The following is a 26,105-nucleotide window of genomic DNA, read 5'->3' as shown; positions in this document are numbered from 1 at the left end:
AGGGAAAACAGGGCTGAAAAATAAAATAATTTGAATGTAAGAGCAGACTTGATGGGCCAAATGGCCCAATTCCTCTCCATAACGTCACTCTCAATTTTCTTTGGTCTAGCTGCAGCATCATGAAATCTGGCTGAAATGTTTCTCTGTCTGAAGGCAGACACAGAGAGAAGCCTCCTCTACAATGTCCCATCTCACACTTCCAGGGTCAGACACAGAGAGAAGCCTCCTCTACAATGTCCCATCTCACACTTCCAGGGTCAGACCTAGTGAAGCTCCCTCTACACTGTCATTTGGTTAAACTCCTGCAGGGTTACCTTCTGAGGTTTTTGCCATATTGGAGTTTGGGCCTGGTGACAGAACGGTCCCGAGTTCCAGCTGCAGGGGTGAGGAAACACAGAGCCCATTCCACATCTGTCTCCTGAACTCAGAATAACTCCAAATGTCCCTGGGGCTTCTAACTCATCTTGTTTACAACACCTTCCTCAGTGGAATTCCCTACTGGCTTCCTCATTGGTTCAGTCTTCGAGACAGGAGCCAGCAATCACTGATGACTGCAGATCCCCATCACACTGCAGCTTAGATATTGCATTATGGGAGTGTGTGATAGAACAGTGTAGAGGAAACTTCACTCTGTGTCTGATCCCGGGAGTGTGTGATGGGACAGTGTAGAGGGAGCTTCACTGTGTGTCTGACCCCGGGAGTGTGTGATGGGACGGTGTAGAGGGAGCTTCACTCTGTGTCTGACCCCGGGAGTGTGTGATGGGACGGTGTAGAGGGAGTTTCACTCTGTGTCTGACCCCAGGAGTGTGTGATGGGATGGTGTAGAGGGAGCTTCACTCTTGTGTCTGACTCAGGGAGAGTGTGTTGGGACAGTGTAGAAACTTCACTGTGTTTGACCCAAAGTTAGATATGGCCCTTGTGGCTAAAGGGATCAGGGGGTATGGAGAGAAAGCAGGTACAGGGTTCTGAGTTGGATGATCAGCCATGATCATACTGAATGGTGGTGCAGGCTCAAAGGGCCAAATGGCCTACTCCTGCACCTATTTTCTATGTTTCTGTGCTCTCTCTGAGTTTGATAAGACAGTAGAGGGTCACTTACTGACTCCAAGCTGCAGATACAGAAATTTGGGATTAACATCAAAGTGCAGAGAGGCCAATGTGAAGGGAAAGTTTTACGTGAGCAGAGGAGCTCAGCTACAGATAAACTAGAGCTGGATTGTACATGTGTTCAATACACTCAGTGGCCACTTTATTAGGTGCAGAAGTGGAACACGATGTGGTCTCGTGCTGCTGTAGCCCGTCCACTCCAAGGTTCAACCTGTTGTGTGCTCAGACATGCTCTTCTGCCCACCAGTGGTTTAATGCATGGTTATTTGAGTTACTGTCACTGTCTTGTCAGATTGAACCTGTCTGGCCATTCTCCTCTGACCGCTCTCATTAACCAGGCATTTTCATCCACAGAACTGCTGCTCACTGGATATTTTTTGTTCTTCATACCATTCTCTGTAAACTCTAGAATCTGTAGTGCGTGGGGATGTAATCCAAGGAGATGAGCAGTTTCTGAGAGACTCAAACCATCCCTTTGGGCACCAACAAACATTCCACAGCCAAAGTCACTCAGATTAAATTTCTTCTTCATTTTGATATTTGGTCTGAACAACAACCGAACCTCTTGGCCATGTCTTCATGCTTTTGTGTATTGAGTTGCTGCCACACGATTGATTAATTAGATACTTGCATTAACAAGGTGTACCTAATAAAGTGGCCACTGAGTATTAAGCTAATCTTTAAATCTTTATACAATCAAACATTTCTACACCAGTTTTCTTAAAAGGTAAACCATAAATTTATTGTACTATTGTTAATGGAACAGAACAAGACTACTTGTTACAAAAAACAAAATTTTGTAAAAATGGAGCTTATATATATACACACACTCACACGCAGTAAAGTAACATGTAGCACCCTCCCCCACCCACTTCTACACCACCCCCCAAATAAAATAGGTTCACTAACAAACGCTGGGATCAGGCGGTTTGACATGCCATGCATTTCCGCTAAGATGTGGGGTCACTTTCACTCAAGGCCTCACAGCACTGGGTGCTCTGGCTGGCCACCAAGTGTTCGCTTCATGAAAGATTCCGTAGGTTTAAAGCGACGACTCCCCACACCTAGTGACGGCAAGAAGCAGAAACCACAGGGGCCGTGGCACAGCCACTGACCTCGGGGGAAGGTACCCTCTGCATGTCCCTCCCTCAGCACCACCCTCCCTCCCATTTGTTACCTCACACAGAGGGTGCTGGATGCTTCAGCACTGACAGGCACTTTCAACTGGATGGCAAAAAAAATTGTCATTTTCACAAACTTAAAAGTTTTGGGCCCCATATCTATGGAAAGATGTACTGGCATTGGGGAGCAAATTCATAAGAATGATCCCGGGAATGAAAGGGTTATGTACGTGGAGCATTTGATGCCATTGGGACCACACTCGCTGGAGTTAAAATGAATGAAGCAGCATCTCACTCAAACTTGTCGAATATTGAATGACCTAGACAGAGTGGAAAGGTACTGCACCCCAGAATTATACAGACCCACCAGTAACATTGGTGTTATACAGCGATAGACCTGTCCCCATCAGTACATAACACTGGTGTTACACAGTGACAGACCAGTCCTCACCGGTACCGTTCCCCAGTGTTATACAGTGACAGACCTGTCCTCACTAGTATGTTACAAGGAATTGAACTTCTGCAAACAAATCACTGATGCTTTAATTAGCTCTGGGCCAAAATTCTGCCCCTCTGTCCCAATCTGTGGTGCTCCATCTCCCTTGTTGTGGTCTAAAGTGGCTGAAGGGGCACTAACATGGGCTCGGCGACAGTCTACTGATAAGGAAGGTCTCCTGGGGCCAGAAGTGTAGCACAAGTCCAAAAAGCTGGGAGTGACTCTGTAACCGGAGGCAGGGAGGAGGGATTCAAAGTAGGCGTGAAGCGGTGTCTGACACCTCATACTCGGGGAATGTCAGTCGAGGAGGTCCATCATCATCATCAGGTGCCATGCCCAGTTTGAGCTTTGACTGCCACGGCCCACACACTCCTGTTTCGGGTCAAGTGGGTTGCTTTCTTCCCTTCAATCTTTCCCACAATTACCGACAAAGTCCAGGCTCAGGAAATACAAGCAGGAAGCGGTGATTTTCACACTTGGTCTGACCAGTGCCATTAATTTACACTGATTAGCCTCCACAGTGGTGGGATAGTCTTAGGGAAGGACTTGGCACATTGACCCCCCGCGAACTGAACTCTTACCAACCTCCATCTCCCAGCAGCAGAGGAACAGGAAAGTAAATGCTTCTAAATGCCCAAGACTCAATCGTAACCAAAAATGTGATTGAGCAATACAAAATTATGAGGGGTATAGACAGGGCAAATGCTAACAGGTTTTTTTTCCAGAGATTGTGTGAGACTTGAACTAGAGGTCATGGCTTAAGGGTGAAAGCTGAAATGTTTAAGGGCAACATGAAGAGGAACTTCTTCACTCAGAGGGTGGTAAGGGTATAGAACGAGCTGCTGGTGGATGTGGGTTCAGTTCGATTTCAAACATTTATGAGAAATTTGGATAGGTACATGGATGGAGGGGTATGGAGGGCTATGGTCCGGGTGCAATGGGACTGGGCATATTAATAGTTCAGCATGGACAAGATGGGCTGAAGGGCCTGTTTTCATGCTGTAGTGTTCTATGGCTCTATTAACGCTCTGACGATTTAAACAGAATTTCTCAACTCAGAATTAACCCTGCGCAAATAGAGAGAGAGTACACCGTCGTGCTGAAGCAGGAATCCCCTCCAACCTCCAAGGACCTTCCTGCCCAGCAGAACTGTCAACCTGAGCTAAGGACTGCGTGTGGAAAAGGCACCCACCCCACCCCACTCTTAACCCAACTAACTCTCTTTAAATTGTCTATATCATTGGATTTAAACTATATTCGATTACAAACATTTTACAGATTTATAAAGGAGTTTCTGGAATTATATGCACTTTTCTTTAAAAGTTGTGTGCATGTGTGTGTGTGTGTGTGTGTGTTTAAACTCTCTACAACATCTGTACAGAATTGTTCCCCGATCCAGCCCAACGCAGCCCTGAAGGATGAGCTACGCCTCGCTCTTCATGAAACTTTTCTCCTCTGAAGGCTTCTGGATCCAGTTTCCATAGTTCATCTGCTCCAGGGCTTTGAAGAACAGGGTCCGGGCGTTCTGGAAGTCTGCGGCTGCCCTCTTGGCGTCTGAGTAGGACGCCAATCCCAGCAGGTCCTGGCGCCCAATCTTGGCACACAGCTGGCGGAACAGATCATACAGGTTGCTTTTGGACACGCGGGAGATGTCCAGCTGGGGTCTGGATTGGGCAGAGAAGTAAAGAAAAAGATTTGCTTGTCTCATGGTACTGACAGCAGTCCAACCAAACCTCTCCCTTCCATCCACTGACCTTCAGAAGTTACCCCGGTGCCACTGCTACCAGGGTAGTATGTCAGGGAAAGCTCTAAACGAAGTGTTCAGCAGAAGCTACTCCCTCTCCACCCACCTGCTAAAGGATCCCTGGCCACCACTCTGAGGAGCAGGATGGCTCTCCCTGCTCTCCTGGCTGCTGTTTCACCACTCCACCAAGTCAAGGGTAGGAGAATGAGTGGAGATTTGATAAAGGTATACACAATTATGAGGTGTATGCAAGCAGCCTTTTCCCACTGAGGTTGGGTAGGACTAGAACTAGAGGTCAAATGTTAAAAGTGAAAGGTGAAATACTTAAGTAGAACCAGAGAGTGGTGAGAGTGTGGAGGGAGATGCCAGTGGAAAAGTGGATGTGGGTTCGATTTCAACATGCAAGAGGAATTTGGATAGGTATGTGGATGGGAGGGATACGGAGGGCCATGGTCAGGGTGCAGATTGATGGGACTAGACAGAATAGCTTGGCTTCAGCTGAGAAGATCATCAGGGTCTCTCTTCCCGCCATTACAGACATTTACACTACATGCTGCACCCGCAAAGCTAACAGCACTGTGAAGGACCCCACGCACCCCTCGCACAAACTCTTCTCCCTCCTGCCGTCTGGCAAAAGGTACCGAAGCATTCAGGCTCTCACGACCAGACTGTGCAACAGTTTCTTCCCCCAAGCCATCGGACTCCTCAACACCCGGAGCCTAGACTGACATCTACATCACTTATTATATTGAAATTTGTCCTCTACTGTGCCTACTGTCTTGTTTATTATTTATTTATTAATTATTGTACTGCCCTGCACTGTGTTGTGCACTTTATGTAGTCCTGTGTAGGTCTGTGGTCTAGTGTAGCCTTGAGTTGTCTCACATAGTCTAGTGTAGTTTTGAGTTGTTTCATGTAGCACCATGGTCCTGGAGGAATGCTGTTTCACTTTTTTCTGTGTACTGTACCAGCAGCTTATGGTTGAAATGACAATAAAAAGCGACGTGTCTTGACTTGACTTGATAGGCCAAAGGGCCCGTTTCTGTGCTGTAGTGTTAATTGTGGGAGACTCATCTGGATCTTGATTAGACAGGCTGGGCCAGTTCTACTTGGTGCAGAGGAGATTAAAGAGCAAGTTGTGTAAAGGTACAGATAGGGTAGAGTGGTAGACTTTCTCCCTTATCAGAGGTAAATGAAACCTTTGACAAGGCAGCACATTAGCGTAATGCTATTACAGCGCCAGCAACCCGGGTTCAGTTCCTCCACTGTCTAGAAGGAGTGTGTACATTGTGACCCTGTGGGTTTCCTCCCACATTCCACACATATACGGACTGGTCACGTGGCTGGGGTGAATGAGCTGGAAGGGCCTGATATGGTGCTGTATTGCCAAATAAAATAATAACTGAGGTCTCAAATTCAGGGGAAAGGGGGACGAGATTCAGATGGGATCTGAGGGGGACCTTCTTCACCCAGAGAGGGGTGAGTAGCTGGAATGCACTGTGGTGAAAGCAGAGTCACTGAACATATTATCTGTGTGAGCACTTGAATTCCCCAAGGTAGAGAGGGCAGCTCTACCCTGTGCTGGGAGTTGGGATTAAAACTGCTGTCAGTATTGACAGGATGGGCCAAATGGAACTGAGCTTCTTATAAGCGACTGTGTTTGGGTGGTGGAAACACACAAATAACACACAGAAAATGCCAGTGGAACACGGCAGGTCAGGCAGCATCTATTTCAGAGCAGCAATCACCGACTGGGATTCAATTCCTGCCGCTATCTGTAAGGTGTTTTGTGTGTTCTCCTTGTGTGTGTGGGTTTTCTCCACCTGGTCCAGTTTCCTCCCACATTCAAAATATGCACGGTTATGGTTAGTGAGTTGTGGGCATGCTATGTTGGCAGTGGAGTGGGGTGATACTTGTGGGCTGCCACCAGCACATCCTCAGGCTGTGTTGGGGCAATGACACAAACAACTCGTTTCGCTGTGCACATTTTGATGTACGCTTGATAAATAAAGCTAATCGCTATCTTTTGTGTGTTTGTGAGATACACTGTAGTGTGGGTGTCAGGCATCACGGGCCTTGGCGTGACTGGCTCCCGGCTGAGAGGTGTTGACAGAGCATTACACTGGGACAACACATTAACCAAACTGTGTGTACTTTACCCATCCACTTTCCCTTTGGTTCCATCCAGGACCTCCACCTCAGACCCATCCGCCAGGGACCAGTTCACGCTGGACTCCTTCGTTTTCCCAGTCTGCCGCGTCGAGTCATACACGCTGACCCGGCCAATCTGCGAATCAGAACTTACAATCAGTCCCGTGTCGTGGATGAGGGCAAGGCAGCACAAATGTCCAAACCCTCATGGGACCTGTTACTGTGTCCTGGTCCCAGTAGGGACCAGGACTTCCCAGCTCTCTCCTCCGCCCCCAACCCAACTGGCTTTCTACCACTCCTCACCAATCCATTGCACCTCTCCCCTCCACATCCCTCTCAACTACCCTCCACTGCTCCTGGCACTCTACCCCACCCTTCTTCCTGTTTTCTCCCTACCCCTACTCTCCTCCCTACCCTTCCCGGCTACATCTATTACTCTTTCCTTCCTCCCCTCTCTGCACTCCACTCCTCAACCCTGTCCTCATTCCCCCTTCTCCTCCCTTCCCCAACCCCTTCCCATCCCATCTCTCCTAATTATCCTCCATCCTTCCTCTCCACAGCACGCACTTCTCTGCACCTAACCCCTTCTCCTCACTATCTCACCCCATCTGCACTCCCCTCCACCCCATCCCTCTCAGCTTCCCAGCCCCTTTCCCCTCTCCACACTAGCCGACCCCCTTCCCTCCCAGCAGATGCTCACTGTGGAGCCCAGGGACAGGTGCAACAGCCTTGCTCACTCCGCCAGCCCATCCACCGTGACTAACACTGATGGACACTGTGATCCCACAGACCCCTGAATCAATAATGGAAGGAGTTTGGTTGTTTTCCCAGGACTGTGTGTTTCCTATGGATGCTCTGCTTTGCTCCTACATTCCAAAGAAGGTACCGTACCCCAGTGTTATACAGTGACAGACCCGTCCCCACCGGTACCGTACCCCGGTGTTATACAGTGACAGACCCATCCCCACCGGTACCGTACCCCAGTGTTATACAGTGACAGACCCGTCCCCACCTGTACTGTACCCTGGTGTTACACAGTGACTGACCCGTCCCCACCGGTACCGTACCCCAGTGTTATATAGTGACAGACCCATCCCCACCGGTACCGTACCCCAGTGTTATATAGTGACAGATCCAACCCACCGGTACCGTACTCCAGTATTATACAGTGACAGACCCATCCCCACCGGTACTGTGCCCTTGTTATACAGTGACAGACCCGTCCTCACTGGTACCGTACCCCAGTGTTATACAGTGACAGACCCATCCCCACTGGTACTGTACCCCAGTGTTATACAGTGACAGACCCGTCCCCACCAGTACTGTACCCCAGTGTTAAACACGGTCAGACCAAGTATTAAACAATGAACATTGTATGTTGGATTACGGAAATAAGTGACACAGAGCTACAGGTGTGATATTGGGAAGCCCCCCTCCCCGTCCTCCTGTCCACCCTGACTGTAGCAACAGAATGCACACTCACCTGCGGATGATTCAGCGTGTACGGATAAGGTAGAGATTTTCGAAACTCATCACCATCCCTGGACATGCGACAGCAGACTGCGCGCGCCAGGTGCCCGTGGCTGTACAGGTAGCCTGCAGGTAGGAAGGACGGAAATGGTTCACCTGGACCATATCAGTAAATTCACCTATTACCCATCCAGCTCATGCTCCTCCCCTCCCCACCACCCTTTCACTCTGGTGTTTGCTCTCTCTCCTTCTCCAGTCCTGAAGAAGATCTCAGCCCCAAATGTCAACTGTTTACTTCCTACCTTAGATGCTGCCTGACTCTGTGTGAGTGCGTGTCAGTGTTGGTCCAGTAAGATCTCGTTGAAAATTTGTGTACAGGTCTATTAGATTCATCACAGGCATAAGCTGAGAAATGTGTTGACTTGCAGCAGCAGTACATTGCAATACTTAATAATAGAGAAAAGTGCGGAGTTGGGTCACGGACCAGGGTCATTATCTCCAAGTAATGACTGATCATGCAGGTCAAGAGATGGAAGCATCTTTACCCAGAGAATGGGGAACCACTGGTATAACTAAATGCTGAAATTGAACTCACATCTTCAGCTGGCAGTTCGTTCTGCACTCACACCACCCTGAATGAACTTCAACCTCATGTTCCCCTTAAACATTTCACTTTTCACCCTTAACCCATGACCTCTAGTTCCAGTCCCAACCAATGTCAGTGGACGAAGCCTGCTTACATTTACCCTACCTCTACCCCTCAGGAGGTATATAATTTTGTATACCTGTACCAAATCTCCATTCGTTCTCCTTCGCTCCAGAGATAAAAGTCCTAACCTATTCAATCTTTCCGTATAACTCAGGTCCTCAAGTCCTGGCAACATCCTTGTACATTTTCTCTGTACTTTTTCAATTTCAAATCCTGTAGCTTGGGGTCCAAACCTACACAAAATATTCCAAACTAGGCCTCAACCATGTCTTATACAATTTCACCGTAACATCCCAACTCCTGTACTCAATACATTGGTTTACAAAGGCCATAAACATTTTTATCACCCGCTGCCTGTGACGCCACTTTTAACGAATTATGGACCTGCATACCCAGATCCCTCGGTTCTACCAATCACCATGTAAGCTCTAACTTGGCTGACCCTCCTGAAGTACACCACCTCACACCTGTCTGCATTAAATTCCATTTGCCATTTGTTAGCCCGTTTTTCCAGATCCCACTGCAAGCTTGGAAAGACTTCCTCGCTGTCCACCATATCCCCAATCTTGCTGCCATCTGCAAATTTGCTGATCCATTTTACCACAATATCATCCAGATCGTTGATATAGATGACAGACAACACAGACCCAGCGCTGATCCTTGCGACACACTGCTAGTCACAGGCCTCCAGGCAGAAAAGCAACAATCTACTGTCACTCTCTGGCTTCTCCCACAAAGCCAATGTCTAATCCAATTTACTACCCATCCGGAATGCCAAGTGACTACCTTCTTGACCAACCTCCCATGCAGGACCCTGTAGATACTGCCTTGCCTGCATCAATTTTTCCTGGTAACTTCTTCGAAAAATTCCATAATTGGTTAGACACGACTTACCATGCACAAAGCCATGTTGAGAATCCCTAATCTGTTCCTGTCTATCCAACTACTTGTATATATATATATCCAGTCCCTTAGAAAACCTTCCAATAGCTTTCCCACTACTGATGTCAAGACTCACTGGCCTAGAATTTCCTGGCTTATTCTTACAGCCTTTCTTAAAGAATGAAACAACATTGGCTATCTTCCCATCCTCTGGCACCTCACTCATCACTCAGGATATTTTAAATATTTTTCGCTAGGGCCCCTGCAATTTCTGCACTTGCCTCTCACTGAGTCCAAGGGAACACCTCGTCAGGCCCTGGGGATTTATCCAGCCTGATTTGCCTCGCAACAGCAAACACCTCCTCCTTTGTAATCTCTATAGGGTCCATGACCTCGCTGCTGTATTGTCTCACACCTATGGACTGTGCCTGTCTCCAAGTAAACTCAGATGCAAGTAAATCCATTCAAGTTCTCTCACATCTCCTGCAGCTCCGTGCATAGATTACCACTTCAACCTTCCCACAGGACCAATTTTATCCATTGCTCTTAATATATCTGCAAAAGCCCTAAGGATTCTCCCTCACCTTGTCTGCTGGAGCGACCTCATTTCTTCTTTTAGCCCTCCTGACTTAAGTGCTCTCTTGCATTTCTTATATTCTTCAAGTAGCTCATTTATTCCTGCCTGCCTGTACCTGCTATGCACCTCCTCCTCCTTAACCAGGGCCTCAATATTTCTCAAAAACTGAGGTTCCCTTAACCTGTTATTCTCACGTCGAAGGGTGGAAAGGGTGGACAGCTTCAGTTTCCTGGGTGTACATTTCAGAGGGTCCATCCAGGTCGCAGCCCATGGGTTCACTCATGCCTGCACCAATGTTTCTGGTATCCTCCTTGAAAAATTCTCAGATTGGCTAGACATGACTTACCATGCACAAAGCCATGTTGACTATCCCTAATCAGTTCCTGTCTATCCAACTACTTGTATCCAGTCCTTTCGAAAACCTTCCAATAACTATCCAACTACTGACATCAGACTCACTGGCCTAGAATTTCCTGGCTTATTCTTAGAGCCTTTCTTAAAGAATGCAACAACGTCTCTCTTAAGGATTTGAGGAGATCTATTGAAGACTCTGAAAACACAGAGACTGCAGGTGCTGGAATCCGGAGCCACACACAAACCGGTGGAAGAATTCAAAGGGCCGGGCAGCATCTGTGGTAGAAAATGGATAGTTGCTATTTCACCTGGACTGCTTGATTGTCCATCGAATGGACGTTGCCTGAATGCCAACTGTAAATATGCCCCACAGGGATGTTGCCTGACTGGTTACATCACGGTGTGGTACGAGAACAAGAATACAAGAGACTACAGAGAGCAGTGGGACTCAGCCAGCTCCATCACAGCTCCCCTCTCCCCACCATTGAGGACATCTCTGCGAGAGGCAATGTCTCAGCAAGACAACATCCTACATAAAGGACTCCATCATCTGGGACTGGGTCCTCTTCCTGATGCTGCCATCTAGCAGGAGGTATGGGAGCCTGAAGACCCATTTAAGGAGAACCTGAGAGGAATTTCTTCACTCAGATAGTGGTACGAGTGTGGAACGAGCTTATAGAGGAAGTGTGGATGCGGGTGCGACTTCAACTTTTAACTGGGATAAGTAGAGGGACTTGATGGGTATGGAGGTGCAGTTTGAATGGACTGGGCAGAATAACAGCTCAACATGGACTAGGTGGGCTGAAAAGCCTGCTTCTGTGCTGTAGTGCTCTACAACTCTAAGACCCACACCTCAAGGTTGAACAACGGCTTCTCTCCCCAATGCCATGAGGTCCTTGAACCCACCTGAAACACAAACAGTATTTCTGACAGGATTTCTTTTTCTACCTCTCTCAACTTGAACCAGTATGATTTTGCTCATGTTTTGTTCATAGTTTATGCTAACTTATGTATGCAAAGCATGGTGCTGCTGCTACAAAAGGTAATTTTCATGGCATTTAGGTGTGCTGGTAACAAAAAAGATGAACTTGACCTACTCACCCAGGGTAATGGAACTAAGATAGACGGGGTGGATGAAATGTGACAGCAGCGCCCCCTGAAGGCCCAGCACATTCCAGCGCAGGATCTTGTCACTACAGGACATGGTGCGGAGCCTCTCGCCATGCTGAATCCCGTCCCACGTCGGCACTATGTCACTGGACTCCACTGGGATGGTCCCTTCACCTGGAGGACAAGGGGAAAGAGTTGGTAAGAAGGTCCGGCAGCTACTACCCCACACGTAGCCAGTTAATGTCAGTGGGGACTAGCTAGGGAGAACTCAGCACAAGAGATTCTTCAGATGTTGGAAATCCACAGTAACACATACAAGATACTGGAGGAACTCAGCAGATCAGGTAGCATCCATGGAGAGCAATAAACAATCGACATTTCAGGTCAAGTCCCTTCAGGAGTGATAGGTCTCCGCACAAAATGGCGTCTGTTTATTCTTTTTCCATATGCTGCCTAACCTGCTGAGTTCCTCTAGCATTCTGCTTGGTCAACAGAACCAAGTCCAACCTCATGCTCATCCAAACCACGGTATTCGAGGACGGCGGAGGGAATAGGTGCATTCACCTACGACACCCAGGTCAGTCGTAGCTCCCTCAGGATTGGTCAGCTTTGTTCCAACACTGGTAACACCAGGAACTCTTCACTGGCAGGTGCTACAGAAATAAATGACTCTGCCTTCCACTGACAAACTACTCGAAGCAATATTTCAGCGTTGAGAGAGATCTCACACTTAAAAGTGCCTGTCCATGATTTCTAACAGAGGTTTACCAAAACCAATTTTACCAGGTGTTAGCATCAACCACATTTATACAGAGCACCAAGCATCTTGCGCCCAATCCTATTAGACACGAACAGAAGAGGGGCGGACCACAGGTTAGATGGATAATAAAGCTCTCTCTGCACTGTCCCATCACACTCCCAGGGTTAATCAGAGTGAAGTCCATCTACATTAGCCTGTTCAATATTCCCAGACCAGGGGCCTTGCAAGCTGCACAGAGTGCAGCTCCCTCTACACCATACCTTCACACACTCCCAGGGTCAAACACAGATTGAGGTTCCCTCTACATTGTCCTTTCACACACTCTCAGGGCCAGACACAGAATGAAGCTCCTTCCACACCGTTCCATCACACGCTACCACGGCCAGACAGAGTGAAGCTCCCTCTGCATTATCCCTTCACACACTGCCAGGATCAGACACAGAATGAAGCTCCCTCCGCACCATCACACATTCCCAGGACAGGGACATGGCAGGTTAGACTCAGAGCAAAGCTCCTGCTACACTGTACTGTCACACATTTCCAGGGAAAGGACATCACAGGTTAGACACAAGAGAAAGATTTTCTCTACACATTCCCAGGGCAAGGCAATACAAGACTTGTTAGGGAGTAGAGCTCCCCTTGCTGGGTACCAATGTACCTCACCCCAGACACTGAAACATGCTCAGTTTCTATATTCACAACCCCCACTGACCCCCATTGTCTCCTGCTTCTGCTGGGCCTGGGTCAGAGCTCAGGGTCTCTAAAGATCAGTGAGATTTTTACTCCCAGAGCCAACATGCGAGGGCTTGTAGTTCCCAGTGGACAGGGCAGGGCAGGGCAGGGCAGGGTGTGGTGTGGACTCACCGTTCTCCACCTTGGTACGCAGTTTGCCCTGTTTCGTGTTCTCGAACAGCGGGTGATGCGAATGGTCTCCTTCTTTCGTTGGCGGCTCGCTACACGACTTGTCGAACAGGGCACCGTCTCCACACGGGGCGGTGCTGGGGAAGTGAGGTCGAGAGGCATGGTATGAGGGATGGAGAATCTTCCACATCACCAGACATTTGTTGACACAACAATTAGCTTGACACTATTACAGTTGGGGCATTTTGGAGTTCAATTCCAGTGTCCTCTGTAAGGAGTTTATATGCTCTCCCCATGAGTGCATGGGTTTTCTCCGTGTGCTCTGGTTTCCTCCCCCAGTCCAAAGCTGTGCCGGCTGGTAGGTTAATTGGTCTTTGCAAATTGTCCTGTGATTAGGCTGGGGTTGAAATAGTTGGACTGCTGGGTGGTGTGGCTCATTGGGCTGGAAGGGCCAGTTCCATGCCACACCTCTAAAAAAATAAATAAATACAATTCTCTGCAGAAAACCCACAGCAGCCTTTATAAAATTAAGCATCCTTTGGTGCTGGAGGGCCTTCTCATCATTATTATTGTCATGTGCACCAAGGTAAGGTGAAAATCCTCGTCTTGCACGGCATCCCTGCAGACCAATGCAGCACATCGGTACGTCAAAGTAGAACAAGAGAAAAGCACTAACACTACAGACAGGAGCAGGCCCTTCGTTCCACCACATCTGTGTCAACCATGATGCCATTTTAAACTACACACCTGCCTGTTCTTTAACTTCCTGCCTGTCTGAAATCTTGATGCATAGGCAATAATCTCCTCACCGGATTTAACGTGTTACATTGTGGATTCCACTGGGTGTTTTACTTCAGGCCTATTGGACTTCTAACAGGTCATGCCTCAAGCCTTCTCTGCAAGGCCAGTCCCAGGCTGTAAAACCTTTACTAATAAGCTATGTACTAGTATTACCATTGAGAATCATCTATGCACTTTCTCATTTTTTAATTTAAATATATGGAGCAAAAGTGTGTGCAGCTTCTGGAGTGCAGAGTAGAGTGTTACAGTTAGAGGAAGTGCAGTGCAAGCAGATAATAAGGTGCAAAGGCAATGCTGATGTAGAGCGTGAGGCCAAGAGCCCATCGTATTGTACAAGAGGGCTGATAACAGTAGGGCAGAAGCTGTCCTTTGGGCTTGGTTGTATATGCTTTCACCTGGTTAGACTATGAGTCGCCCGGGACTGTACAGAAGGATGAGAGGAGATCTTACAGAAACATATAAAATTGTGAATTGATAGATCAGATAGAGGCAGGGAAGTCGTTTCCACTAGTAGGTGAGACTAGTAGTCTCAAGATTCGGGGGGAGTAGATTTAGGATGGAGATGAGGAGGAACTGTTTTTCCCAGAGAGTGGTGGATCTGTGAAATTCTCTGCCCAATGAAGCAGTGGAGGCTACCTCAGTGAATATATTTAAGACAAGGTTGGATAATTTTCGTATAGAAGGGGAATTAAGGGTTATGGGGAAAAGGCAGGTAGGTGGCGATGAGTCCATGGCCAGATCAGCCATGATCTTATTGAATGATGGAGGGTAAAAGCTGGCTCCTATTTCTTAAGCTTTTTTGTATCTTCTGCTCAATGGGAGAGGGGAGAGAAAAGAATGTCTAGGGTGGGACATTAAAGATCTTGTCCACCCCAGACATTCTCTCTTCTCCACCCTCCTATCGAGCAGAAAAACAAAAGCCTCAAAAGCAAGCACCACCAGACTCAAGGACAGCTTCTATCAGACGCTTGAACAGACCTCTTGAACAATACGATGGACTCTCGGCCTCACAATCTACCTCATTATGATCTTGCACTTTATCGTCTGCCTGCACTGCACTTTCCCAGCAGCTTTTACACTTTATTCTGCATTGTTATTGTTTTACCCTGTTCTACCTCAATGCTCTGTGCAATGATCTGGTCTGTATGAACAGTAAGCAAGACAAGCTTTTCACTGTATCTTGGTACATGCGACAATAATAAACCAATAAATCTGGGAACAGCAGCAGAATCAAACAGTGCCCGCATTTGATGAGGATCCAGACTATGGTTCTCATTGTGTTTTTCCTTGTAGTTTTAGCTTTCTTTACACGTGCTTATACACTCAGTGGCCACTTTATTAGGTACACCTACTCGTTAAAGCAAATAGCTAATCAACCAATCATGTGGAATCATGGCAACAGCTCAATGCACAAAAGCATGCAGACATGGTCAAGAGGTTCAGTTGTTGTTCAGACCAAACATCAGAATGGGGAAGAAATGTGATCTAAGTGACTTTGACCATGGAATGATTGTTGGTGCCAGACAGGGTGATTTCAGTATCTCAGAAATTGCTGATCTTCTGCGATTTTCACACACAACACTTTCCAGAGTTTACAGAGAATGGTGCAAAAAACAAAAAAAAAACCATCCAGTGAGCAGTAGTTCTGAGGGTAAAAACGCCTTGTTAATGAGAGAGACGAGGAGGAGAATGGCCAGGAAGCCGACAGGAAGGTGACAATAATTCAAAGAACCACGCATTAAAACTGCGGTGTGTAGTAGAGTATCTCTGAACGCACAACACGCTGAACCTTGAAGTGGATGGGCCACAGCAGCACAAGACCACGAACATACACTCGAAGGCCACTTTATTAGGTAGCTCCTGTACCTAATAAAGTGGCCACTGAGTTCAGGTTTGCATAATCACCTGTTTGTAAGCTTTTAGAAACTTGGTGGGCAAACTAATGGAGAGAATTCTTAGTGACAGGATTTACGAGTATTTGAAGAAGCCTAGTTGCATAAGGGGTAGTCAGCATAGTTTCCTGAGGGGCAGGTCACACCTCACAAGCCTGACAGGACTTTTCCAAGGAAGTGACAAAACACATTGCTGAAGGTAGAGTGGTGTATGTAGATTTTAGTAAGGCATTTGACAAGGCTCCCCAGGAAGTCTGGAAGCATGGGATCCATGGAAACTTGGCTGTGTGGATTTGGAATTGGCTTGTCCACAGGAGGCAAAGGTGGTAGTAGATGGAGTGTACTCCGACTGTTCTGTAAGAATCTGTTCTGAGAGCCCTGTGTTTCTGACTGAAGGGTTGCTTAGTAAGTCTGCAGCTGACATGAAGGTTGGTGGTGCTCTGGATAGTGTAGAAGGTTGTCGTAGGTTGCAGCGGGACATCGATAGGATGCAGAGCTGGGCTGAGAAGTAGCAGATGGAGTTCAGTCTGGAAAAGTGTGAAGTGACATACTTTGGAAAGCAGAATAATGGCAGGACTCCTAGCAGAATACTGTGTGCTGTTCTAGTCATCTACTACATTAAAATATCAGTAAGTTTGAAAGAGTGTAGAGAAAATTTACAAGATGCTGCTAGAACTTAAGGACCTGAGTTATAGGAAAAGTTTGAACAGGTCAGGGGAGGAGAATGAGGGGAGATCTTATAGAGGTATACAAAATTATGTGGGGGGGGGGGGGAGGTAGAGACAGGCTTTTCCTCTTCAAGGGCTGAGACTAGAAATAGAGGTCACAGGTGTCGGGTGGAAGGTGAAGTACTTAAGGGAAATGTGAGGGGGAACTTCTTCACTCTGAGGGTGGTGCATGTGTGGAACCAAGTTGCCACTGGGACTGGTGGAAGCAGGCTCGACTGTAAGATTTAACAGAAGTTTGGATAGATACATGGATGAGAGGAATTTGGAGGACCATGGTCTATGATGCAGGTCAATGACAGTAGGCAAAAGACCAGCCCAGTGGGAAGAGCCTGTTTCTGTAGTGTGTTCTATGTTCTTCTGACAACAGCATCTCCAGATCTAACACCATCTGCCCTGCAAACCCTGGGGACATCGACGGTAGAGGGGAAGACAGGAGGACGTGGGGTGAATCACGGGAGGTTGGGAACACAATTTAACTCACCTGATGTAGAGATGAAATGTTACTCCTGGTTTAATCTGTAACCTGTTGTCCTGTGCTGGCACGAAAAGGCTGTCACCTGGAGATTTGGGGTTGTACTTCAACAGTTCACTGTACAGAAATCTGCAGAGAGAGGAAGCAGCTATTTTAGAGAACAATGAATAAATAATACTGAACAATCCCTGCACCAGAGACTTCATCCTTAAACCAGGGAGACAGACCCAATGTGTTCCACCCAATGCATTTAATTCCTCGTTAATTTGTCTTATGAGGAAAGGTCGAGCAAACTGGGGTTTTTCTCTTTGGAGCAAAGGAGGATGAGAGGTGACCTGATAGAGGTGTACAAGATGATAAGAGACATATATAGAGCGGACAGCCAGAGACTCCCCACCCCACCCCCCCCCCCCCAAAAGCGGAAATGGCAGAAGTGAAGGGACATAATTTTAAGGCAATTGGAGTAAAGTGTAGGGGAGGGGGTGGATGTCAGAGGCAGGTTATTTTAAAAACACAGAGTGGCGGCTGTGTTGAATGCCCTGCCAGGGGTTCAACACTAAAGTCTCTTGAAGACTGCAAGACTGTTGGACAGTGATCATGTAAATTTCCACAGGACAGTTACCCTTGTCTGGGGGGAGGGTCAGTTGACATGGGAGTTGCGTAGCCTCAGATGTAGCAAGAACTAGGCCTCTCCTTGGGCTTGCCTGCTGCTGCAGACCAGGTGAGAAACACAGATGCACTACAGCGTGGTTGAGCTCAGCTAGGACTTGGCCTCTCCCATTGGTGCTGCCCTCCCATGCACGAGCGAAGGAATAACAAGTTGGATTGTGTGAGTCTGTTGTGTACACTGCTGGGAGACTGTACCATCGACATTGTCACTCAGGGTCTTAAATCCAATGAAATGCTTCTTTTGCTCAATAGTTCAATTATGTTACATGCTATTTTTGAATGTTTTGCCCCAGAGGACGCTGTCTCGTTCAGCTTATGGTTTGAATGATAATTAAACTTGATTTGATTTAAGTGATTCTTAGATGGGCACACGTATGATAGAAAAATGGGAGGGCTATGTAGGAGGGGAAGGTTAGATTGATCTTAGAGTAGGTTAAAAGATTAGCACAGTATCATGGACCGAAAGACCTGTACTGCGATGTACTGTTTTATATTCTATGTTTTTAATTTGTAGATTAGGACTATTACTCTAGGAGGCTCCCTAGCAATGTTTTCCCCTCATCCATCACCAGGGACCAACTCTTTCAAAAGGAAGGAGTTACTCAACAGAAGACTACAGAGCCAAGCTGTTTTACATCAGGGGGTCGTGAGTCCATTCAGCCCCCAGGAGGGCAGTGAGAGGATGCGCTGTAGCTCGAGCACAGCGAGTGTGTCACTATCTATGGGGAAAGGCTGGTCCATGATATGTTTAATAGCTCCAGGTGGAAGGCACTCTCCTGGAGTTTCAATAAATCTACGTGAGGGACACGCCTGCCTCTACAAGGAGAGGGAAGTTCTTAATATCTACGGGGAAGGGGTGGGGGGGTGCAGGGTGAGGTATGTGGCGCAGAGGAAGGTGGAGTGTCAGGCTTGTTTGAAGTGTTAGCAACACACACAAAATGCTGGAGGAACTCAGCAGGCCAGGCAGCATCTATTGGGGAAAAAAGCTGAGGAATAGATTTAAAAGGCAGGGGAAGGGGAGAAAGAAATACAAGGTTAAAGGTGAAACTGGGGGGGAGGGATGAAGTAAAGAGCTAGGAAGTTGATTGGAGAAAGAGATACAAGGCTGGAGAAGGGAGAATCTAACAGGAGAGGACAGAAGGCCATGGAAGAAAGAAAATGGGGGGAGGAACATAGAGCGAGGCGATGGGCGGGCTAGGAGACAAGGTGAGAGAGGGAAAAGGGGATGCAGAATGGTGAAGTGAGGGGAGGGCATTACTGGAAGTTTGAGAAATTGATGTTCATGCCATCAGGTTGGAGGCTACCCAGACAGAATACAAAGTGTTGTTCCTCCAACCTAAGTGTAGTCTCATCACGACAATGGAGGAGGCCACGGATAGATGTATTGGAATGGGAATGGGAAATGGAATTAAAATGGGTGGCCACTGAGAGATTCCGCATTTTCTGGTGGACAGAGAATAGGTGCTCAGCAGAGATCTCCCAATCTCAGTCGGGTCTCATCGATATACAGGAGACCACACCAGGAGCACCACACACAGTACAAGACACCAACAGACTTTCGGGTGAAGCGTCGCCAAACCTGGAAGGATTGTTTACAGCCCTGGATGGTAGTGAGGGACGAGGTGTAGGAGCAGGTGCAGCATTTGTCCCACTGGCAAGGTCAAGCACCGGGGTTCAGTGGGGAAGGACAAATAGACAAGAGAGTGATCCCTACAGAAAGGAGAAAATAGAAGGGAGGGAAAGATGTGCTTGGTGGTGGGATCCTGATGGAGATGGTGGAAGTTGTGGAGAATTATGTGCTGGACGTAGAGGCTGAAGGGGTGGTAGATAACAAAACCCCATCAATGGTAGTGTGGCATGAGGATGGGGTGAAATGGAAGAGATGCGGTTGAGGGCAGTGTTGACAGTGGAGGAAGGGAAGCTCCTTTTTTTGAAGAAGGACAACATCTCTGTAATTGTGGAATGAAAAGTCTCATCCTAAGGGCAGATGTTATGGAGATGGAGTAATTGAGAGAAGGGGGTGGCACTTTTACAACTAACAGGGTGGGAGGAGATATAGTCCACTCAGCTGTGGGAGTCCGTGGGTTTGTAATAGACATCAGTAGATAACACAAAATACACTGCAGATGCTGGGGTCAAAGCAACACGTACAAGCTGGAGGAGCTCAGCAGGTCCTGACCAAGTGTCTCGGCCCGAAACATTGACTGTTCACTTCCACAGATGCTGTCCAACCTGCTCAGTTCCTCCAGCTTGTTGTATCAGTAGATAAGCTGTCTCCAGAGACAGAGAGATTGAGAAAGGGGAGGGAGGCGTCAAGACCAGGTTAATTTGAGGGAGGATGGATGAAATCGCCGAGTTCCGCCATGGGTGCAGCACCAAATGCAGTGGTTGATGTAGTGTAGGAGAAGTGCGGGACAGTCACCAGTGTAGACTTGGAACATAGACTGTTCCCAAGTAGCCGACAAACAGGCAGGCATAGCTGGGATCCATGCGAGTGCCCATGGCTACACCTTTTGTTTGAAGGAAGTGGAAGGGGCAAAAGGAGAAATTATTAAGATGAGGACAAGTTCTGCTAGACCGAGGAGAGTGGTGGTCAGGGGATCTGCTTGGGTCTGATGTCCAGAGGCCTTCCCGAAGGGGGATAGAGGTGTATAAGGACCAGACATCCATAGTAAAAATAAGATGATGGGGACCAGGGAACCAGAAATCATTGAAAAGACCGAGAGTGTGTGAGGTGTCACGGATGTAGGTAGGAAGGGGCTGATCTAGGAAGGATAAGACAGAGTTGAGGTATGCAGATACGAGTTCAGTGGAGCAGGAACAAGCTGAAACAATGGGTCTACCTGGATAAGCAGGTTTGTGGATCTGGAGGAGGAGGCAGAAATGGGAGGTACAGGAACTAAGAAGTTGGTGGCAGTTAATAAGGTTAGTGATGGTGTGGGAGACAACAGCCTGGTGCTATTTAGTGGAGTCCTGTTTGAGGGGTAAGAGGATGTGTCTGAGAGTTGGCACTGGGCCTCAGAAAGGTAGAGGTCAGTACGCCAGATTACTACAGCACCTTCCTTACCTGCAGGTTTGATGGTGAGGTTAGGATTAGTGCGGAGGGAGTGGAGAGCCGAGCGTTCAGGAGTGAGGTTGGAATTGGAGAGAGGAGTGTTGAAGACGAGACTGTTGATGTCCTGTCAACAGTTGGCAATGAAAAGGTCCAGAGCAGGCAGAAGGCCAGAGCAGGGCATCCAGGAAGTGGAGGAGGGCTGAAGACGGGAGAAGGGGTCATTGGTGTGGGGCAGAGAGTCCTTGTCAAAGAAATAGGCTTGGAGGTGGCAGAAGAACAGCTTAGTATTGTGGCAGGCACTATCTCACTGAGGTGTGGGCACAGGGGAACAGAAGTGAGGCCCTTACTGAGCACAGGATGTACTGCCTCAGAGAGGGGAATGTCAAAGGGAATGGTGAAGACCCGGCATGGATTAGAGCTGGGATCGGAGGTGGGAAGGGGGTTGGTACTGTCCAACTGGAAGGGAGGTTAGGGGTGTTCATGGATGGTAGGGAGAGAGGAAGATGGTGTCTCTCAGGTCCCGAGAGCTGGTGGTAGGGGAAAGGGGAGACGGGAGTTCCAGTGGAAGCATGCGTAGACCTCCAGGCCGGGCCAAGGCCGGCATTAGGAGTTGCTGGTGGCGCAATTGGCACTTTTGGAGGTGTTTGGAAGTCATTTGGAACTGGCATTGATGGTGAATATCCATGGCCTCCTCCAGTGTCGTGTTGAGGCCACACTCAGGTTGGAGGAACAACACCTCATAGCCTCCAACCTGATGGCATGAACATTGATTTCAAACTTCTGATAATGCCACCCCTCCGCCCCTTCACCATTCCCCATCTCCCTTTCCCTCTCTCACCTTATCTCCTTGCCTGCCCAACATCTCCCACTGGTGCTCCTCCCCCCTTTTCTTTCTTCCATGGCCTTCTGTCCTCTCCTATCAAACTCCCCCTCTCCAGCCCTGTATCTCTTTCACCAACTTCCCAGCTCTTTACTTCACCCCTTCCCCCTCCTGGTTTCACCTGTCACCTTGTGTTCCCCTCTCCCCTCCCAAACACCTTTTAAATCTTCTCCAGCTTCTTTTCTCCAATCCTGCTGAAGGGTCTCTGCCCAAAACATCCACTGTACTCCTTTCCATAGATGCTGCCTGGCCTGCTGAGTTCCTCCAGCATTTTGTGTGTGTTGCTTGGATTTCCAGCATCTGCAGATTTTCTCTTGTTTGTTGTTTGAAGTGTTGGTGAGATCACAGGGAAGCAGGGGCCAGGAGCACACTGGTAGCTCCAGGCTACCCCCTTTCCCGTTGTGTTGGATTGGGGTGTAGAATTGTCTTTTTTTTTTGTGTGGTTTAACTTTCCTATGCTTGTTTGTACTGTTATATAATCACCTCTATACATTTAATTGTTCAGTGTATTTCCCAAAAATTACAATACAGCTGAATCAGAATCAATGTATCACCAGCATATAGAACACAGAACCAGCTAAAAAGCAAATCAAAAACACCCAAGCGCTAATCACTCCTGCCTACACATGTACACATCCCTACATCCATGTGCCTATCCAAAAACCTCCAACGTATTTGCCATTACCACCATACCAGGCTGTACATTCCAGGCATCCACCACTCTCAGTAAAAAAAAACTTTCCCCTCACATGCCCCTTGAAACTACCTCCTCTCACTTTCAATACATGCCCTCTGGTACGTTGTGAAATTTGTTAACTTTGTGGCAGCAGTACGTATAATAATAGGAAAAAAAACTGAATCACTCAAGTATATATACTTCATATTAAATGATTAAAGTGCAAAACCAGAAATACAAAAAGTTGTGAGGTAATGTTCATGGTTAATGCTTGGGTGGCAGAGGGGAAGATAACTGTATTTCTCTCAAAGCTTTTCAGTTTGCAAAAGCAGGTGTCAGTTACATCAGTTGAACGAGGCTATTTTATAGGTTAATTGTCATCACTAGAATGTTGTTTTCTTTATGCTGAATTTAAGACTACCGTGACTACGTTCTCTTGGCTTTTCTTTCTCGTGTGTTATTCACTCTTGTTAACACTTAATAAAAGCAGCAAGCTTCTATGCCTCATTTTTGAATTCCAAAGAAACTGGATTGCAAAAGCATCAGGGTGTACATGCTGGTTTTAACAACATAAAGGAAAGGTGGGGTGGGGGAAAAGCCATTGGGGTTAATACCCACAGGGTATGCCACAAGTGGGGTGGCACTAATGTTCCATCTGATTTGTAACAACCACTGTGCGCAAAAATGTTGTGCTGTGCAACTTTTTTGCCCGTGACAACATCTTTTCATTAAAAGTACATACTATAAATAAACCAGTTCTAAAATCTGCAGACAAATTATCGCACATTGTCAACTCCATCTGCATCAGAAACCAGAAAAGGAAACGTGACTGTGTACGATCATGAAATGTACTTAACCTGCCAATGAGGTAGGGGGTGACAACCTGTGAGCACAGTTTAACTTCCTTCGTGCACTAGTAGCAAAAGACCTTAAAGGGAACACTGGGCAGCATAATGCTGTTACAGTACCGATGACCAAGGTTCCATCTTGCTACTGTCTATACTGTATGTTCTCCCCATGACCACCTGGGTTTGGTCCGGGTGCTGCGATTTCCTCCCACATCCCAGAGACGTACAGGTTAGTAGGTTAGTTGTTTTTGGGCGGTGCAGGCTTGTTGGGCCGGAAGGGCCTATAACCATGCTGTATCACCGAATAAATAAAAAAAAACAAATAATTTAGAAGCCACAGTGCTCTGGGCAAATATTAAAAGCAAATAAATGTACGATTTCTACAGCAGGAACAGAGAGGGAAGTGGGAATACTACAATGAACATTGCTGTCTATTCCACATCTTGCACCTGAAAAAGCTGCTGGTAGCAGACTCATTGCCGGCTTTATAGTATTTCTGTAATTAATCCCATGCATCAGTGTTATGCAGTCTGTGCCTGCTCTGGCTTATTGTACTAAATGGCCAGCAGTGAATGATTCCACACCCCGCCCCCCGAAAGCTGTGAAAACCTAAACCACATTGTTTCTCCTTTTCAGGACGATGAGAAATAGCGTGCACGCCAATCCAAAACCATCTGTTCCAGAGAGAAGGTCCCCACCCTCAGACTCCTCCACAGATTCATTGTCATAGCTCCCGTTCGCAAATCTGGTACACGAGGAGGTTGGGGGGTGGGGGACAGAGAAAAATTATTTTTATGTTTAAGAATTTTAATTTGTTAGGGGAAGAGCTGCACAAGGAGACAAGAGCAGAGTGGGAATGTGGTTCAAAGGCCCTTGCAGGCAATTCAAGGTTAACTGTGCTGCAGATGGCACTAAACAACACAAGACCCCAGTGAGAGAATTTAATAATGGATCTGCAGGGATTTGGTTGCCTGCCCGTTAGAGATGAGGCCAACTTTAATTACATGTTGTGGAGGAGCAAGAAGGGGAGAAGGGAAATTATCCTACAAGTGTAGCATTTCTGCTGAGCACTGTCACCAATGCCTCTAATTTCTGAGGAGGCTGAAGAGAGCTGGTCTATGCACACCAACACTCACAATCTTCTACAGTGAGGAGCATCCTAACATGCTGCATCACTCTGCGGTATGGAAATTACACTGCAGAGGACTGGAAGGCTCTATGACGGGTAGTTAAACAGCCCAACACATCATCCACCATCAAGACATACATACAGAAAAGTGCCAGTATGATCGTAAAGGTTCACACCCACCCTACATAGCATCCACACCAGGACTACCAGACTCAGAACAGTTACTTTCCCCAAGCAGTAGGGCTGATCAACACCTCTACTCACTAACTCACCCCTCCACCACTATTTTATCGCTTCCTATCAGTCACCGTATGTACAGAGTCTCTTGTGTCACTTTGTAGACATACAGTCAATCTATGTATTTTTACAAAATTGCTCTCTTTATCTTATTGTGTTTTTCTTTTGTGCTGCATTGTTCTCCTGGAAATGATATTAAACAATTTTTATTAATTTCACACCTGCGACTCCTACCGCAAAGAAAGATAGTGGGTTGCCCATGGGGAGGAGGCGGTTAGCATAATGCTATTACAGGGCTGTGGGCACAAATTTCTTACATTGAAGCCTGACTGCTGGCACTGTAAAACGATCGTGCTACAGTGCTGTCCTTATACAACCGGCCCGTAAGTGGACTAAACCCGTGACCTTGACGTCACTAGCACCACACCCTTAGCAACTGAGCTAACCAATAGTCTAAGCAGAATTGTTCTTCAGAACTGAGGTTCCAGGGACTGACTGGCTATCAGGACCTAATAAATGAATGCTTAGGTGCAGCTAAGAACCTAAACTATGATCTTCATGATTAGGCCATGCATGAACCTCTATTCCCGTCCCCACCACTGTCTTTCTCCATTCTGCAGCGAGCATTACCTTATGAAGCACCTCCGTGAGATAATCTCAGCATGACAGTCGTTAACAGTCTCTCCTTTGAGGCTCAGCTCTTCGCCTTTAACGCATCGGTTACCTGCCAGGAAGCAAGAGTGCATCAACGTCAGTGAACCCGCTGTGAATTCTGACATCGATATTAGAGGAAAAGACAGGAGCTTTCGACCAAAATACCAGTCATAGCTCCCAGCATGGGGCAACACCAACTGGGAGGACTTTCACCACACTCGGAGTGTGTCAGCAGTTATCCTCCGTTTGCTTGCTAACACTCAAACTCCAAAGTAAATACATTATCGAATACGTATATGTCACAGTATACTATCTCATTTTCTTACAGGCATTCAGAGTGGAAGGCAGACCCTGTTAGATGGGGAGCTACGTGGCCTCAGTCACAGCGAGGGCCAGGTCTCGAGCCGCAGTCTTGCCCGTTTACAGCTGCCCAGGAGAGACGCTGGACTCTGTGCACTCCACCAGAGAGCCAGGGGCAGTGTGGTACAGCAGCTAACAAGCTGGAGCCTGTGCTGCCCCCCAACCCGTGCTCACTTGGCAGAAGACAAGACATACTATGTTCAACTGCAGACTGCTGCAACACTCAAGGACTCAGGGTGTTGGTCTATATTTTTTTTGTTTGGCTGTATGTTACTGAAATATTTTATGTGCTATTTTTGCCTTGTGCTTTGAACTGTGTTCTGCACCTTGGCCCTGGAGTAACACTGTTTTGTTTGGCTGTA

At 47.3% G+C, this 26,105-nt stretch overlaps 1 protein-coding gene across 3 annotated transcripts in view; it reads right to left on the bottom strand.

The window, feature by feature from the left end:
* Positions 1 to 1,822: 1,822 nt before the first annotated feature.
* The window catches only part of adar (adenosine deaminase RNA specific), a 113,444-nt gene continuing 89,161 nt past the window's right edge, over positions 1,823 to 26,105 (bottom strand). For all 3 annotated transcript variants that reach the window (XM_073061236.1, XM_073061235.1, XM_073061237.1), the window contains exons 9-15: positions 25,360 to 25,453; positions 17,245 to 17,364; positions 13,346 to 13,479; positions 11,713 to 11,895; positions 8,103 to 8,215; positions 6,628 to 6,755; positions 1,823 to 4,388 (exon numbers count right to left, since the gene is read on the bottom strand). In XM_073061236.1, the coding sequence (XP_072917337.1) occupies positions 4,148 to 4,388; positions 6,628 to 6,755; positions 8,103 to 8,215; positions 11,713 to 11,895; positions 13,346 to 13,479; positions 17,245 to 17,364; positions 25,360 to 25,453 (1,013 nt within the window). In that variant the 3' untranslated portion in view covers positions 1,823 to 4,147. The remainder of the gene's footprint in view (positions 4,389 to 6,627; positions 6,756 to 8,102; positions 8,216 to 11,712; positions 11,896 to 13,345; positions 13,480 to 17,244; positions 17,365 to 25,359; positions 25,454 to 26,105) is intronic.

Source organism: Hemitrygon akajei, chromosome 11, assembly GCF_048418815.1.
Source record: "Hemitrygon akajei chromosome 11, sHemAka1.3, whole genome shotgun sequence".
NCBI classification, from domain to species: domain Eukaryota; kingdom Metazoa; phylum Chordata; class Chondrichthyes; order Myliobatiformes; family Dasyatidae; genus Hemitrygon; species Hemitrygon akajei.
Note: the sequence above shows the minus strand (reverse complement) of the source record. Positions and strands in the feature narration are given on the sequence as shown.